At 44.9% G+C, this 15,118-nt stretch overlaps 1 protein-coding gene across 1 annotated transcript in view; it reads right to left on the bottom strand.

The window, feature by feature from the left end:
• The window catches only part of LOC134345147 (glutamate-rich protein 6-like), a 70,894-nt gene that overhangs the window by 21,131 nt on the left and 34,645 nt on the right, over positions 1-15,118 (bottom strand). The window contains exon 9 of the mRNA XM_063045352.1: positions 6,123-6,283. Coding sequence (XP_062901422.1) covers positions 6,123-6,283 — 161 coding nt within the window. The remainder of the gene's footprint in view (positions 1-6,122; positions 6,284-15,118) is intronic.

Genomic DNA, 15,118 nt, shown 5'->3' with positions numbered 1-15,118 from the left:
GTGTTCTTTGACCAGTCCAGTTTATTGTCAATTTGTATCCCCAGGTATTTGTAATCCTCCACCATGTCCACACTGACCCCCTGGATGGAAACAGGGGTCACCGGTACCTTAGCTCTCCTCAGGTCTACCACCAGCTCCTTGGTCTTTTTCACATTAAGCTGCAGATAATTCTGCTCACACCATGTGACGAAGTTTCCTACCGTAGCCCTGTACTCAGGCTCATCTCCCTTGCTGATGCATCCAACTATGGCAGAGTCATCAGAAAACTTCTGAAGATGGCAAGACTCTGTGCAGTCGTTGAAGTCCGAGGTGTAAGTGGTAAATGTAAATTTAGTTTATACACATAAACCAAAGGAACAGCACATCTATTCTGACGGGGTGATCTACAACCCAATGGTACAAATGTAAGAACATAAGAAATAGGAGCAGGAGTCGGCCACCTGGCCCATTGAACCTGCCCCGCCATTCAGTAAGATCGTGGCTAATCAGGCCATGGACTCAACTCCACCAATCTGGGTTTTCTCCAGAACCCTTAATTGCCCTGCTATGCAAAAATCCACTGAACTGCGTCTTGTATTTTTAATGAGGTAGCCTCTACTCCTTCTCTGCACAGAGAATTCCAAAGATTCACTACTCTCTGGGAAAAGCTGTTTCTCCTCATCTCCATCTTAAATTTCCTCATATCTTGAGGGTACTTCCCCTAGTTTTAGTCTCACTGAACAGGCAGAAACAACTTTCCTGCCTTTAACTTGTATATTACTTTCAGAACACCGAATTCTCCCTTCCTGCTCCTGCTGATCTACCAGTTCCTTTCCCCTCCTCCACCCACACACCTCTCCCACTACTCCACCACCCACCCTCTATTCCATTGTCCTCTTTCCTCTCATCAGATTGTATCACGTTCTGCCCTTTGTCATTGTCAGTGTCACCTCCTATCATCTGACATTACTTCCACTCCCCCACCTCCTCCTCCATCCCTATCACCTGCCAGCTCTCACTCCACCCCTTTCCTCCATTTTTGTACACTGACTATCTCCCCTCTATCCTCCAGTCCAGGTACATCCATAGTGATAGAGTACTACAGCACAGAAAGAGGCTCTTTGGCCCCTCTAGTCCATTCCAACCTGATATGCCTACATCCGGACCACATCCATCTGAACCCCTCCCTTTCATGCACCTATCCAAAGTTCCCTTAAATGTTACAACTGATCCACATCCACCACTTAAGCTGGCAGCTCGTTCCACACCCACATCACCCTCTGAGTGAAGAAGTTTCCCCTTCACGTTCCCCTTAAACATTTCACCTTTCACCCTTAACCTATGACCTCTAGCTCTAGTCATAGTGATATCCTCCCTGCTGATGACTAGAACTGCACACAATATTCCAAATTTGGCCTCACCAACGTTTTGAACAACAGCAGCATAACATCCCAACTCCTGTACTCAACACCCTGGATTATGAAGGCCAATGTGCTAACTGCTCACTTTACAACCCTGTCTAACTACAACATCATTGTCAAGGAATTAGGGATCTGTATTCCTTGATCCCTTTATTCTCCCACACTCCTCAGTGCCCTACTGTTCATTGTGAACATCATAGAACACTACAGCACAGAAACAGGCCATTTGGCCCATCAATTCCATACTGAACTATTATTCCACCTAGTCCTATTAGTCCATACCTGGATCATAGCCCTCCCATCCATGCACTTATCCAATTTTTCTTAAATATTAAAATTGATCCTGCATCCAACACTGGCAGCTCATTCCACACTCACATCACCCTCTGAGTGAAGAAGTTCCTCCTCAAGTTCCTCTTAAATACTTCACCCAAGTCCAACCCTGGTTTGTCCTGCCAAGGTACAACACTTGTCTGTATTAAATTCCATCTCTCAGTGCGTGACCCAACCTGCTGTCAGTCCACAGATGCTTCCGACCTGCTGAGTTCCTCAAGCAACCCGACAAATGCAATAAGTAAATACAGGTCCTCACCAGCTTATAACCAGAGATATTTTGCACGACCTCTACATATGAATGAGCACTGCGTGACCACAGAGGGATGGATTAGCCGACTGCTGCAAGGCTGCGCCTGTCTCCTGTCAGGTCCAAGGGTGCATTTCCTCACTTGCGAACGGTTCGGATACGAACCAGATCCTACCATAATCTGGGGAGGGCTTGCACACTTTACAAACCCCACTGGGCTCAGCTACATCCTTCAGGGTAGGAAATGTGGAGTCAACCCTTGTCTGACTTCGAGCTGACTCCTAGTCCAAAACACTGGGTGGGGTCCACTAAGCCACCCAGTCTGAGGCAACCTTGCACTCAGTGTCAGCAAGACCAAAGAATTTATTGTGGATGCCAGGAAAGGAAACATTGGACGAAAATACAGCAATCTTTATTGAAGGGCAGCTGTAGGAAGGGCACGCAGTTTCATGTATCTCAAAGGATTTATCCTGATCCCACCATATTGTTGCAGTCGTGAAGTGTAGCACACCAGTGGCTATACTTCATTAGGAATTTGAGGGGACTCTTGCAAATTTCTACGGGTGTACCATGGAGAGCATTCTGACTGGTTGCATTGCCGTCTGCTACGGAGGCTCCAATGCCCAGGAGTGAAAGAGGCTGTAAAGAGTTGTAGACTCAACCTGCCCTATCATGGGCAAAAGCCTCTCCACCATCAAGGGCATTTTCAAAAGGTAGTGCTTCAGGAAAATGGCATCTATCATTAAGGACTGTCACCATCCAGGTCATGCCCTTTTCTCATTTCTACCATCAGGGAGGAGGTACAGGAAAGACACCCATTCAACGTTTTAGAAATAGCTTCTGCCGTCAGGTTTATGAATGGTCAATGAATCAGTAAACATTACCTTACTATTCCACTTTCTCACTAGTTATCTATCTATCTAAATGTTTATTCGGTCATTCATTCTAACTTAAAGTAATTTTTTTTATGTTTTGACTATACTGCTGGCCCAAGGCAACAAATTTCATGATCCACAATACTGTACAAATTCTTCGGCACATACATATAGCTAGGGTGCCTAAAGGCTGATTTATACTTCTGCGTCAACCTGACGCTGTAACCTACGCAAGCGGCCTACGCACGTTGTGAGCATTTATACTTGTGCGTTGGTGTGTCTGTGTCGCTCTGCAATTCGCGCACGTCACGCATGCGCACACACCTGCCTGCGCAAGGCTTCATGGTCATGGTAGTCTTTCTCGGGGTAAACAAGCAGCGAGCGTGTTTTTTCGTTAAAGCGAAATGTGTCCTCCATAATTTCGGAGGTCTGTAAAGCTTTATGGAAAGCATTGCAGCCAGAGTTCCTTCCCTGCCCTTCAGTCGCCCAATGGGAAGCTACTGCAGCGTAGGAGGAAAAGCGATGCTACCAAGCGGACCAATCACAGTTGTTCAGTCTGCGTTGCCGCGACGCGTAGTTACAATTTGGGAGAGGTGCGCGTCAGGCTATGGCGTAGGGATCACGTAGACACCGCGTAGGGTTCGCGGCTACGCTGTACCTACGGCGTCGAGTTGACGCATAAGTATAAATCAGCCTTAAGACTTTTGCACAGTACGGTATTTGTGGAGTGGAGTGGAGAGTGTGTTTGTAAATCTGGTGGGAGCAAAGGATGCTGGGAATGGCGAGGGTGGTGCGTTGTGGGAGGGGTGTGGGGCAGGTGGCAGAAAACAAGTACCAGGGTGGGGGAGGGGGGAGAGATTGCAGGCACACCCAGCTCTGAGACACTGGCCATGTGATTCCAAACAATTGGTTAATTGATCTTGACAGAATGACTCTCTGGGGCTTCCTGCTCCTTCCTCTTTTCCCAACCATGATTCCCCTCTCCCTGCCTCCCTTCCCACTCTCAGTCCACAAAAGAGACTCGTATCAGAATCAGGTTTACCAGCTCTCACATGGGTCATGAATTTTTTTTTGTGACAGCAGTACAGTGCAATACTACAGTACTGTGCAAAAGTCAGGGTAGCCTGGTTATATACTGTACATGTGCCAAAGCCTTTTGCCTAGTACTGTATGTCAGTAATATTAAATATTAATGTTAATATTAATGTTGAAAGGCATGGACAGAGTGGATGTGGCAAAGTTGTTTCCCATGATGGAGGAGTCTAGTACGAGAGGGCATGACTTAAGGATTGAAGGGCGCCCATTCAGAACAGAAATGCGAAGAAATTTTTTTAGCCAGAGGGTGGTGAATCTGTGGAATTTGTTGCCACGGGCGGCAGTGGAGGCCAAGTCATTGGGTGTATTTAAGGCAGAGATTGATAGGTATCTGAGTAGCCAGGGCATCAAAGGTTATGGTGAGAAGGCGGGGGAGTGGGACTAAATGGGAGAATGGATCAGCTCATGATAAAATGGCGGAGCAGACTCGATGGGCCGAATGGCTGACTTCTGCTCCTTTGTCTCTTATGGTCTCTCTCTTATGGTCTAAACCTGATTCTCATTCTGAAATTAGGCTTGGAAAGTTAACTTGGAACAGACCAGCAGTTAAATATGAAATGCTCACCATTTCTTGTGAACAGGAGTCAGATTTTAATTATCATGTGATAATTAATGAAGTTCTGTTAGAAGTTTACAAAATTATGACAGTCATAGATAAGATAGACATCCAGAATTGTTTCTGTTAGGATAGAAATGTCAAGAACTAGAGGCTGTGCATTAAGGTGAGAGGGGAAATTAAAGGAGATGTGTGGGTTAAGTTTTTTTTTGCATTAAGATTGGCACGAGTCTGAACAAGCTGCCCTGGATAGTGGTGGAAGCAGACAGGCACAAGAACATGCAGGAAAGGGAAGGATACTGATTAGATACAGACAGAAGAGATTTAGTTTAATTTCAGCATCATGTGTGGCACAAACTTCGTTGTCTAACAGTAAGGAACCTCACCATCCGAGACATGGCCTCTCCTCATCATCATCAGACAGGATAAGACCATAACACATAGGAGCAGAATTAGGCCATTCAGCTCATCAATCCTGTTCTGCCATTCGATCATGGTTGACTCGTTATTCCCTTCAATCCCATTCTCCTGCCTTCTACCTGTAACCTTTGACCACAAGGGGAACAGGAGTCCAGGGGTGTGAAGACCCCCACTCCATGATTCAGAAACAGCTCCTTTTCATCCATCATCAGATTTCTGGACTGTCCATGAACTCACAGACACTACCTCACTTTTATTTATTCTCCACTATTGATATGGTAGTTTCAAAGTTCAAAGTAATTTATTATCAGGGTACACGTATGTCACCATATACAACCCTCAGATTCATTTTCTCTTGGGCATATTCAATAAATCCAACAATCAAATAATAACCATAATACCGTTACCATATGGTAATTTTTGTGTCTTTCACTGCAAAACAGCAAATATCACATCATATAGATCAGTGATAATAAATTTGATTCTGATTCTGATCCTCTGTGTTCTAAATTGGTGTGTGAATTCTGTCAGCAGACTCCAGTTCAATCTCTTACTGCTCTTTAACCCTACTTCAATCGAGGGTTAAATTAGTCTATTATTCAGAATTTATCTATTTAGAGATACAGTGTGGAATAAACCCTTTGAGCCAAAACACTGACAACTCTGATTTAACTCTTGCCTAGTCATGGGACAGTTTTCAATAACCTATCAACCTACCAACTGGTACACCTTTGGACTGAGGGAGGAAACTGGAATACCAGGAGAAAACTCACACGTTCCACGGGGAGTCCTTACCGAGACCGCTAGGACAGAACTCTGAGCTCCGACGTAATAGCATCACACTAACTGCTACATTACAGTAGCACCCATATTGTTAGCCAATATGGATCAATCACTCAATCTAGTCGTGACACTTGTCACCAATGTGGCTGAATGAATCATGCCACCAGCTTGATTATTGATTCATTGTGTGAACTTCAGCTAGATTTAAACAAAACTATGGAATATATAGTACTGTGCAAAAGTCTTAGGCACACACACGTAACTATATATATAACTTCCCAACATCCTATACTCCAAAATCAATGCTCCACGTTGCCAAATACAGTAGTGGGCAAAAGTCTTAGGCACCCTAGCTATATATGTGCTAAAGACTTTTGCACACTACTGTATACACACAAGCAATAAATTACCTCATTGCCGTTTTCTCCTTGGCTCGTTGCCTTTCTAGTAAACTACCATGTGGCAGGTGAGGTGAGATATCAATCTCTTCCGATTGATACTTCAAGCGCAGTTGCTCCTCCTCTTCCATTAGGAACTCAAACAAGTCCTGATGTTGCTTACAGCAAAAGGGCTGGAAAAATAATTGCACAATGCTAAAGGTTCAAAAACCTTCACCATTTATTGCACATGACATTAAACTTTGGTCTCTCAGGTTGACACATTAGCTCAGATTGTACAATCTCAAAGAAGAACAGGCAAGTTATCCCTGACCAATATTGATCCCCAGTCCTACTCAACAAACACATTACTTGTTCAATACAATATTGGTGTTTGAGGAATTAGGCTCTGCTGAGATGAGGACTACCTCCTGAAGAGATCTCAGGACACTGGAGTGCCATGCACCTTTTCGCTATGTCTTATAACAAACAACAATGAATTCAGAGCGGATCAATCCTAGTGCATTTATTTAACTTGAGGCAAGGGAAGACTAGCACTGCACAAGAGCTGGTGATAACCTTGGGGGGGGGGAAAGACAGCATAGTCTCTCCTTTATACACAAGTGCTAGCTAAGCAGCTTCAGTTTAAGGGCAAAATGCATTCTGCCCTTCTGCTTAATCTGTGAACTTGGCATTCTTCCAGTAATGCATCTGCTGGTCTGCAGTCTGTCAAGGACTCAGGTTCTGTCAGCATAATGTTGCTCGAACACTATTAGCAAAGTACTCTGGTGCAATACAGATTCCATTTTGTTGCAGACAACACCTCTAGATATGTGGATCTAACTGCGCTTTCAAATTTGCTAGGACGAACATGTTGTTTGCACACTCAACATGTCCGTAATTGGGCAGTGCAAGATCATGGGGCCAAAAGGGCCTGTTATCATGCTCCATCTCTAAAAAAATACCAGACTCATGCAAAAATATTCTCAGCTCCATCACATAAAGAACTTATTAGCTGGCCGGAGGATAAGATTCTTGAACTGACCTGAAAAAAGCTAATTTTACCTTGGACTATGCTTCCCTCAATTTGCACTAATGCATTCATTTATTATTGTCACATATATCAAGATACAGTGAAAACTTACCTTGCACACTGTTACAGACAAAAATACACAGTACATTGTGATGGAACTGGATGAAACGATAACAATGCAGAATAAAGTGTAACAGCTACAGGGAAAGTGCTGTGTACAGATAAACAATAAGGTGCAAGATCATAATGAGGTAGACTGTGGGGCCCACAGTCCATCTTATTGTACAAGAGGTCTGTTCGATAGTCTGATTAACAGTGGGGTAGATGCTGTCCTTGAGACTGGTCATACGCGCTTTCAGACTTTTGTATTTTCTGCCCAATTGGAGAGCAGAGCAAAGAGAATTATGGGATGGGTGGAGTCTTTGATAATGCTGGGTGCTTTACTGATTATGTTTATTTTCTCTGTAAATTATGTATAATTTCTGCTAGGTTATTGTTATATATCAGTGATTTTCTGATCCCCAGGTTCTCTTAGGAGTCCAAGAATGAGTGGAACTTATTATTCAACGATCGACTATTGTTAAAGTTTAAACAAAGGAACAGATACAGAACATATAAACTAAAGGAAGACAGAGAACAAAGAAAAAAGATGGCGCTTTAGAAAAATCTAACACCTTTATAGTTCAGATAAGAGAAATTCCTTAGATAAAAGAATCCAATCAAAGGCTACACAATCATAACACGTGTGTAATGTGCTAACACTAAGCCAATTAAAAATGAAAAGGTGACAAACCATTATGTAACTACTATACAGTACTGCATTTCTGCATGTACGTGGGGACAACACACGCATATTGTAAAAAAAATGAGTTTGTTAAAAATACAAATTTCTTAAAATACAAGTTGTGTCAGTAAAAAAGAAACTACAATTTTAGTCTTGCATTAATCCAAATCATATCTTATAAAAAAAACTTTAAAAACACCAATTCCAACATTATGTATAATTTACTACGTTTATGTAGTTAATGTTGGTAATGTACTCTGCTGCTAATTGGGTATGTACGCCCATGACAATAACATTAAAACCTGAAGCATGTACTGTACTCGCAGACTTCTTGAGCATATTCGACATCCTGGAAACCCATGACCAGTCAAAATGGAGAAAGAGGCATTTGGGATGACACTGAGAACCTCTGGTCCTTGTGTTGAGAGCACACAGAAACCCATTGCAAAGGCCAAATGGCATGCACCACCTCACAAAAACCCACCTGACCCCTGTCCTGTATGTGGTTGAGTCTGCAGGTCACACGTTGGCCTCATCAGCCAACTGTTTCTCATGTTTGTGGAAAGCTTACTGGTCTACAATCAGCTGCTTGTTTCCTAAGTTAAAGCTACCATTAAAAGCTAATTTATTGTCTGTTGCAGCAAGTGTCAATCTTACCTGTTCATAGAAAGATGCTCCCCCGTGCTAGCTGGGGATCGGCCTATTTAACGAGCATTGCAACCTTCCACTGGCTACCGTTTGGTGCCAGAGTGGCAGCTGAGGGTGTCACGGTGCCGGCAGAGTGCAGTGCAGTTCAAAGTTCAGAGTAAATTTTACTCAGCAGATCTGTAGAATAGTGACTGAAACAGGAACAATGGTAGAGTGCAGAAGACAACAAACTGTGCAGATGTCTGCCAGTCTGAGAGTCTGGAGACAAGGACTGAAGACCCGGAGCCGATCTGGTCTTGGGTTGGAGGTGCACACGCCTGTGTGTGTGTGGGACGGAGGGGATGGTAGCAGGGTGGGGAAGAGGCTGGATTTGCAGGTATTATCTTGTTTTGTTCTGCTGAACATGGTAAGCATGCTACGTTAGAACCAGAATGTGTGGCAATACTTGCAGGCTGTCCACAGAAAATCCTTTGGTTGTTAACGCAAATGACACATTTCACTGTACATTTGATAAATAAACCTAATCAGAATACCAAGGTGTGAATGAATTTCCTATTGACAGAGTTGCTTATAATGGCTTCACATTTGCCATTTATACCTTCTCTAGATCCATTTGTTGGGCACGTGGCCAAGAGGTTAAGGCGTTCGTCTAGTGATCTGAAGGTTGCTAGTTTGAGCCTCAGCTGTGGCAGCGTGTTTCTGTCCTTGAGCAAGGCACTTAACCACACATTGCTCTAGTGTCTGTGCGAGGAGTGGAGCCCCACACAGACCATCAATCTGCGCCTTGTAAGGCATGAAAATGCCCGACGCAGGCCTCTCATGGTCTGAGTCGACGTTCCCTCCCTAGATCCATTGTTAGCTTTTTTGCTGCAGGGGTTCCCAACCTTTCTTTTAACAGCAGACTCCTACCGTTAACTGAACGGTCCATGGATCACTGGTTGGGAAGCCCTGCTTTACTTGCTTCATTACGATCTGCTTATGGCATAGATCGTCACTTCATTTGTCATTGTATCTGTCCTGACAGCTCTTCCTGATAGTGTTACCCTCCATTCAATACCTCCCACCTTCCCTCTATCTGTACTTGCTTCAAACTTGCTACTTAGAACCACTGGACAATGCAGCTGTTCACCTGGCGATTTGTGCTCCCATTCATTGGATGCTCGAACCATTTAATCAGAGCAGCTCCCCATTTCCTGCTGTTCTTGTATCATTACAGTGTGAGGTGTTGTACCATTATTCTGTGTATTGTTGTACCATTACTCTGCATAGTGTTGTACCATTACTCTGTGAAGTGTTGTACCATTACTCTGCGAAGTGTACTGTTACTCTGCATAGTGTTGTACCATTACTCCGCGTAGTGCTGTACCGTTACTCTGTGAAGTGTTGTACCGTTACTCTGCGTAGTGTTGTACCATTACTCTGTGAAGTGTACTCAGCGTAGTGTTGTACCATTACTCTGTGAAGTGTTGTACCATTACTCTGTGAAGTGTTGTACCATTACTCTGTGAAGTGTTGTACCGTTACTCTGCGAAGTGTACCATTACTCTGCGAAGTGTACCGTTACTCTGCGAAGTGTTGTACCGTTACTCTGCGTAGTGTTGTACCGTTACTCTGCGTAGTGTTGTACCGTTACTCTGTGAAGTGTTGTACCATTACTCTGTGAAGTGCTGTACCGTTACTCTGTGAAGTGCTGTACCGTTACTCGGCGTACATCGGCGTAGTGTTGTACCATTACTCTGTGAAGTGTTGTACCATTACTCTGCGAAGTGTTGTACTGTTACTCAGCGTAGTGTTGTACCATTACTCTGTGAAGTGTTGTACCATTACTCTGTGAAGTGTTGTACCATTACTCTGCGAAGTGTTGTACTGTTACTCAGCGTAGTGTTGTACCATTACTCTGTGAAGTGTTGTACCATTACTCTGTGAAGTGCTGTACCGTTACTCAGCGTAGTGTTGTACCATTACTCTGTGGTTGTACCATTACTCTGTGAAGTGTTGTACTGTTACTCTGCGTAGTGTTGTACCGTTACTCTGTGAAGTGCTGTACCGTTACTCAGTGTAGTGTTGTACCATTACTCTGTGGTTGTACCATTACTCTGTGAAGTGTTGTACTGTTACTCTGCGTAGTGTTGTACCGTTACTCTGTGAAGTGTTGTACCATTACTCTGTGAAGTGCTGTACCGTTACTCAGTGTAGTGTTGTACCATTACTCTGTGGTTGTACCATTACTCTGTGAAGTGTTGTACCATTACTCTGTGAAGTGTTGTACCGTTACTCTGCGAAGTGTATCGTTACTCTGCGAAGTGTTGTACTGTTACTGTGCGTAGTGTTGTACCGTTACTCTGCGTAGTGTTGTACCGTTACTCAGCGAAGTGTTGTACTGTTACTGTGCGTAGTGTTGTACCATTACTCTGTGAAGTGTTGTACTGTTACTCTGCGAAGTGTTGTACCGTTACTCTGCCAAGTGTTGTACTGTTACTGTGCGTAGTGTTGTACCATTACTCTGCGTAGTGTTGTACCATTACTCTGTGAAGTGTTGTACCATTACTCTGTGAAGTGTTGTACCGTTACTCAGCGTAGTGTTGTACCATTACTCTGAAGTGTTGTACCATTACTCTGCGAAGTACTTTTCTCGGCAGCGTCCTCCACTAGGATCAACTGGGCAAAATATTCCAGACTCTTAGTGGGTCAGTTGCAGGCGGACTCCCTAACAGAAGAGATGAGAGCTTTTGAATGGAGCACCAGCTGTCTCCTCTATCTGGGAGTCTACCCAAGTCCTTCTGGGGAGACCTGGCTGGCGAACTGGCAGGACCTGTAGACGAAAGTCATGGCCCGGCTGGGGCGCTGGTCAAGCCTTCTCAGGGTGCTTTCCTATCGAGACAGGGTGGTGGTCATAAACCAGCAGGTGGCCTCCATGTTGTGGTACCGGATGGTCACCTTGGCCCCTCCTGCCACCTTTGTAGTGAGAATGCAGAAGTTAGTGGACTTCTTCTGGGGTAACAGGAAACACTGGATCTCTGCAGCAGTCTTTAGGCTCCCAGTGGGATAGGGCGGACAGTCACTGGAGTGTGTATGTATGCGACTGGTGGCTTTCCGCCTCAGGACTCTGCAGAGATTCCTGAATGCCAAGCACCCCCCAGGTGGCATGTGTTGGCGATGTTCTTTCTCTGGAGGGGCTGCTGTCTTCATGATGAGATGTGGCTACCACCGGCGGGCGTCAGCCGTGCTGCTTTGCGGAGTCTGCCAGATTCTATCAGGACCTACTGAGAGTCTGGAACATGGTTGCCTCAGGCCGGGAATCCCCTCCTCTGGCAGAGGGCGGAGTCCTGGCCGACCCTTGCCCTACCCCAATGGATGTCGGTGTGGCTCAGGTGTGTGGACCGACTCAGGCCGAGCTGCTTGTCAGGCCCGGGCCTCGCAATCTTATCCGAGAGCAGAGTCCACACAACTTGAGCCGTCTCTCCTCGACACCAACAATCCCATTCAGGGATGCAAGTAGGAGGTATCTGTATGGGCTGCTGCACACCCTCCACTTCCCAGCCCTTGTCCACCATCCAGACACACCTTGGCGGTCGGTCTTTCCACCTGGAGGTAAGGGAGGCCCCCATGGAAGTCCCTCTATGGGGGAGTTCCTCCCATGCACCTGGGGTGGAGGCTGCTGCATAGAGCAGTGCCTTGTAATAAACTCTTTAGTTTGTACACGGATCTCCCAGCCGCATGTCACTTCTGCGGGCTGGAGGAGACCGTGTACCACATGTACATGGAGTGTGCGAGGCTGCAGACCCTTTTTGCGTATCTGCGTGGGCTGCTTCTCGCCTTCTGGTTGCATTTTAGCCCCACCCTATTTATATCCAGTAAGAGGGATGAGGATGTCCTCGTCAACTTGCTCCTGGGGCTGGCAAAATCAGCCATCTGCGGGTCTTGGAAACGGGCGGCAGGAGGATCTGCCCAGGTAGACTGCCTGGCAATGTTTAGGGACTATGTTCGTGCCCGAGGAAATATTGAGAAGGAACACACGCTGTCCATGATGACCATAGAGGCATTCCGGAACCTTTGGGCTCTGTGGGGGGAATTGCCATCATTGACAGAGATGGAAACGTTTTAGTTTAATGTGCATTGTCTATTTGTAGTGAAGTAATTGTGTTAGTCACTGTTTTGTATATATAGCACCGAATTTGTAATAAAGATATTTTGTATATTAAAAAAATCTGTAAGGTGTTGTACCATTACTCTGCGAAGTGTTGTATCACTACTCTGATGTTTTGTACCATTACTCTGAAAAGTGTTGTTCCATTACTTTGCAAATTGCTGTACCATTACTCTGTGGAGTGTTTACTCCTCAAGTACTTATCTGTGGAGTTCAGGATACAGTACCGTGTAAAAGTCTTGGGCGCTGGGGTGCCCAAGATGTTTGCACTGTGCTGTAATTTTATGTGTGGCACAGTACTGTGATTTTATGTATGGCACTGTGCTGTAATTTTATGTATGGCACTGTGCTGTAATTTTATGTATGGCACAGTACTGTGATTTTATGTATGGCACTGTGCTGTAATTTTATGTATGGCAATGTGCTGTAATTTTATGTGTGGCACAGTACTGTGATTTTATGTATGGCACTGTGCTGTAATTTTATGTATGGCACTGTGCTGTAATTTTATGTATGGCACAGTACTGTGATTTTATGTATGGCAATGTGCTGTAATTTTATGTATGGCACAGTACTGTAATTTTGTATGGCAAAGTACTGTGATTTTATGTGTGGCACAGTACTGTAATTTTATGTATGGCACTGTGCTGTAATTTTATGTATGGCACTGTGCTGTAATTTTATGTATGGCACAGTACTGTGATTTTATGTATGGCAATGTGCTGTAATTTTATGTATGGCACAGTACTGTAATTTTGTATGGCAAAGTACTGTGATTTTATGTGTGGCACAGTACTGTAATTTTATGTATGGCACTGTGCTGTAATTTTATGTATGGCACAGTACTGTGATTTTATGTATGGCAATGTGCTGTAATTTTATGTATGGCACAGTATTGTAATTTTGTATGGCAAAGTACTGTAATTTTATGTGTGGCACTGTGCTGTAATTTTATGTGTGGCACTGTGCTGTAATTTAATGTATCACACTGTACTGCTCTGCTGCCGCAAAATACAAATTTCCTGACAAATGTGAGTGATGATAAACCCGATTCTGATGTGGGTCTCTACTGTGGAAGGGAACAGGGAGAGAGGAATCATGGTTGGGGAAAAGCAAAGGGAGAGGGGAGGGAGCGGGAGGCACCCGAGCGACATTCAGTAATGATCAATAAACCAATCGTTTGGAATCAAATGACCTCGCCTGGTGTCTCAGGGCTGGGTATGTCTGCACCCACAGCACCCCCTGCCCTTGGCACCCCTTCTCTGCCACCTCTCCCACCTCTCCCACACCCTTTCAGCGAAACTCCACCCTCGTCATTCCCAACATCCTTTGCCTCCGCCTGATTTACACAGCTGCCCTCTACTGCACGTTGACAAATACAGTCCTGTACAAAGGTCTTATATATACATGTGTGTGTGTGTCTAAGACTTTGCACAGTACTGTATATTAAACTGAAACGATCAAAGTCAATGAAGTACTTGGGGCAGCAAGGTTGCATAGTGGTTGGCGTGTCACTATTACGGTGACACGGCCGCTGTCTGTAAGGTTGCATAGTGGTTGGTGTATCACTATTATGGTGACACGGCCGCTGTCTGTAAGGTTAGTAGTGGTTGGTGTATCACTATTATGGTGACACGGATTCAATCGGCCGCTGTCTGTAAGGTTGCATAGTGGTTGGTGTATCACTATTATGGTGACACGGCCGCTGTCTGTAAGGTTAGTAGTGGTTGGCGTGTCACTATTACGGTGACACGGCCGCTGTCTGTAAGGTTAGTAGTGGTTGGTGTATCACTATTATGGTGACATGGATTCAATCGGCTGCTGTCTGCAAGGTTGCGTAGTGGTTGGCGTATCACCATTATGGTGACAGGGCCGCTGTCTGTAAGGTTGCATAGTGGTTGGCGTATCACTATTACGGTGACACGGCCGCTGTCTGTAAGGTATTTGTACATTCTGCGCATGGCCACGTGGATTCCCCCGGGTGCTCCAGCTTCCTCCCACACTGCAAAGACGTACAGGTTAGCAGGATAATTGGTCACATGGGTGTAACCAGGATGGGCTCGAAGGGCCTATAACCATGCTGCATCTCTAAATAAATGAACTGATGGTCTTGAGAAATATACTCAAATGAAAAAAAAAGGAAACCGTCAAAATCAAACATTGCCTAGACGATCCACATCGATGTTGCTGGGAGTAGAGGTTTAAACAAAGAACATAGGACAGCATATTACCAGCCCTTCAGCCAAAAATGTTGTGCTACCCTTTTAAACCACCCCAAGATCAATCTAACACTCCCACATAGCCCTCCACTTTTCTTTCATCCATGTGGCTACCCGAACGTACCTGCCTCTATCACCACCCCTGGCAGTAGCCGGCGTGAGCTATAACGGACTGGATAGGCTGGGATCAGTGCTGCC

Source organism: Mobula hypostoma, chromosome 4, assembly GCF_963921235.1.
Source record: "Mobula hypostoma chromosome 4, sMobHyp1.1, whole genome shotgun sequence".
Lineage (NCBI taxonomy): Eukaryota > Metazoa > Chordata > Chondrichthyes > Myliobatiformes > Myliobatidae > Mobula > Mobula hypostoma.
This window is presented reverse-complemented; position numbering and strand designations above follow the sequence as displayed.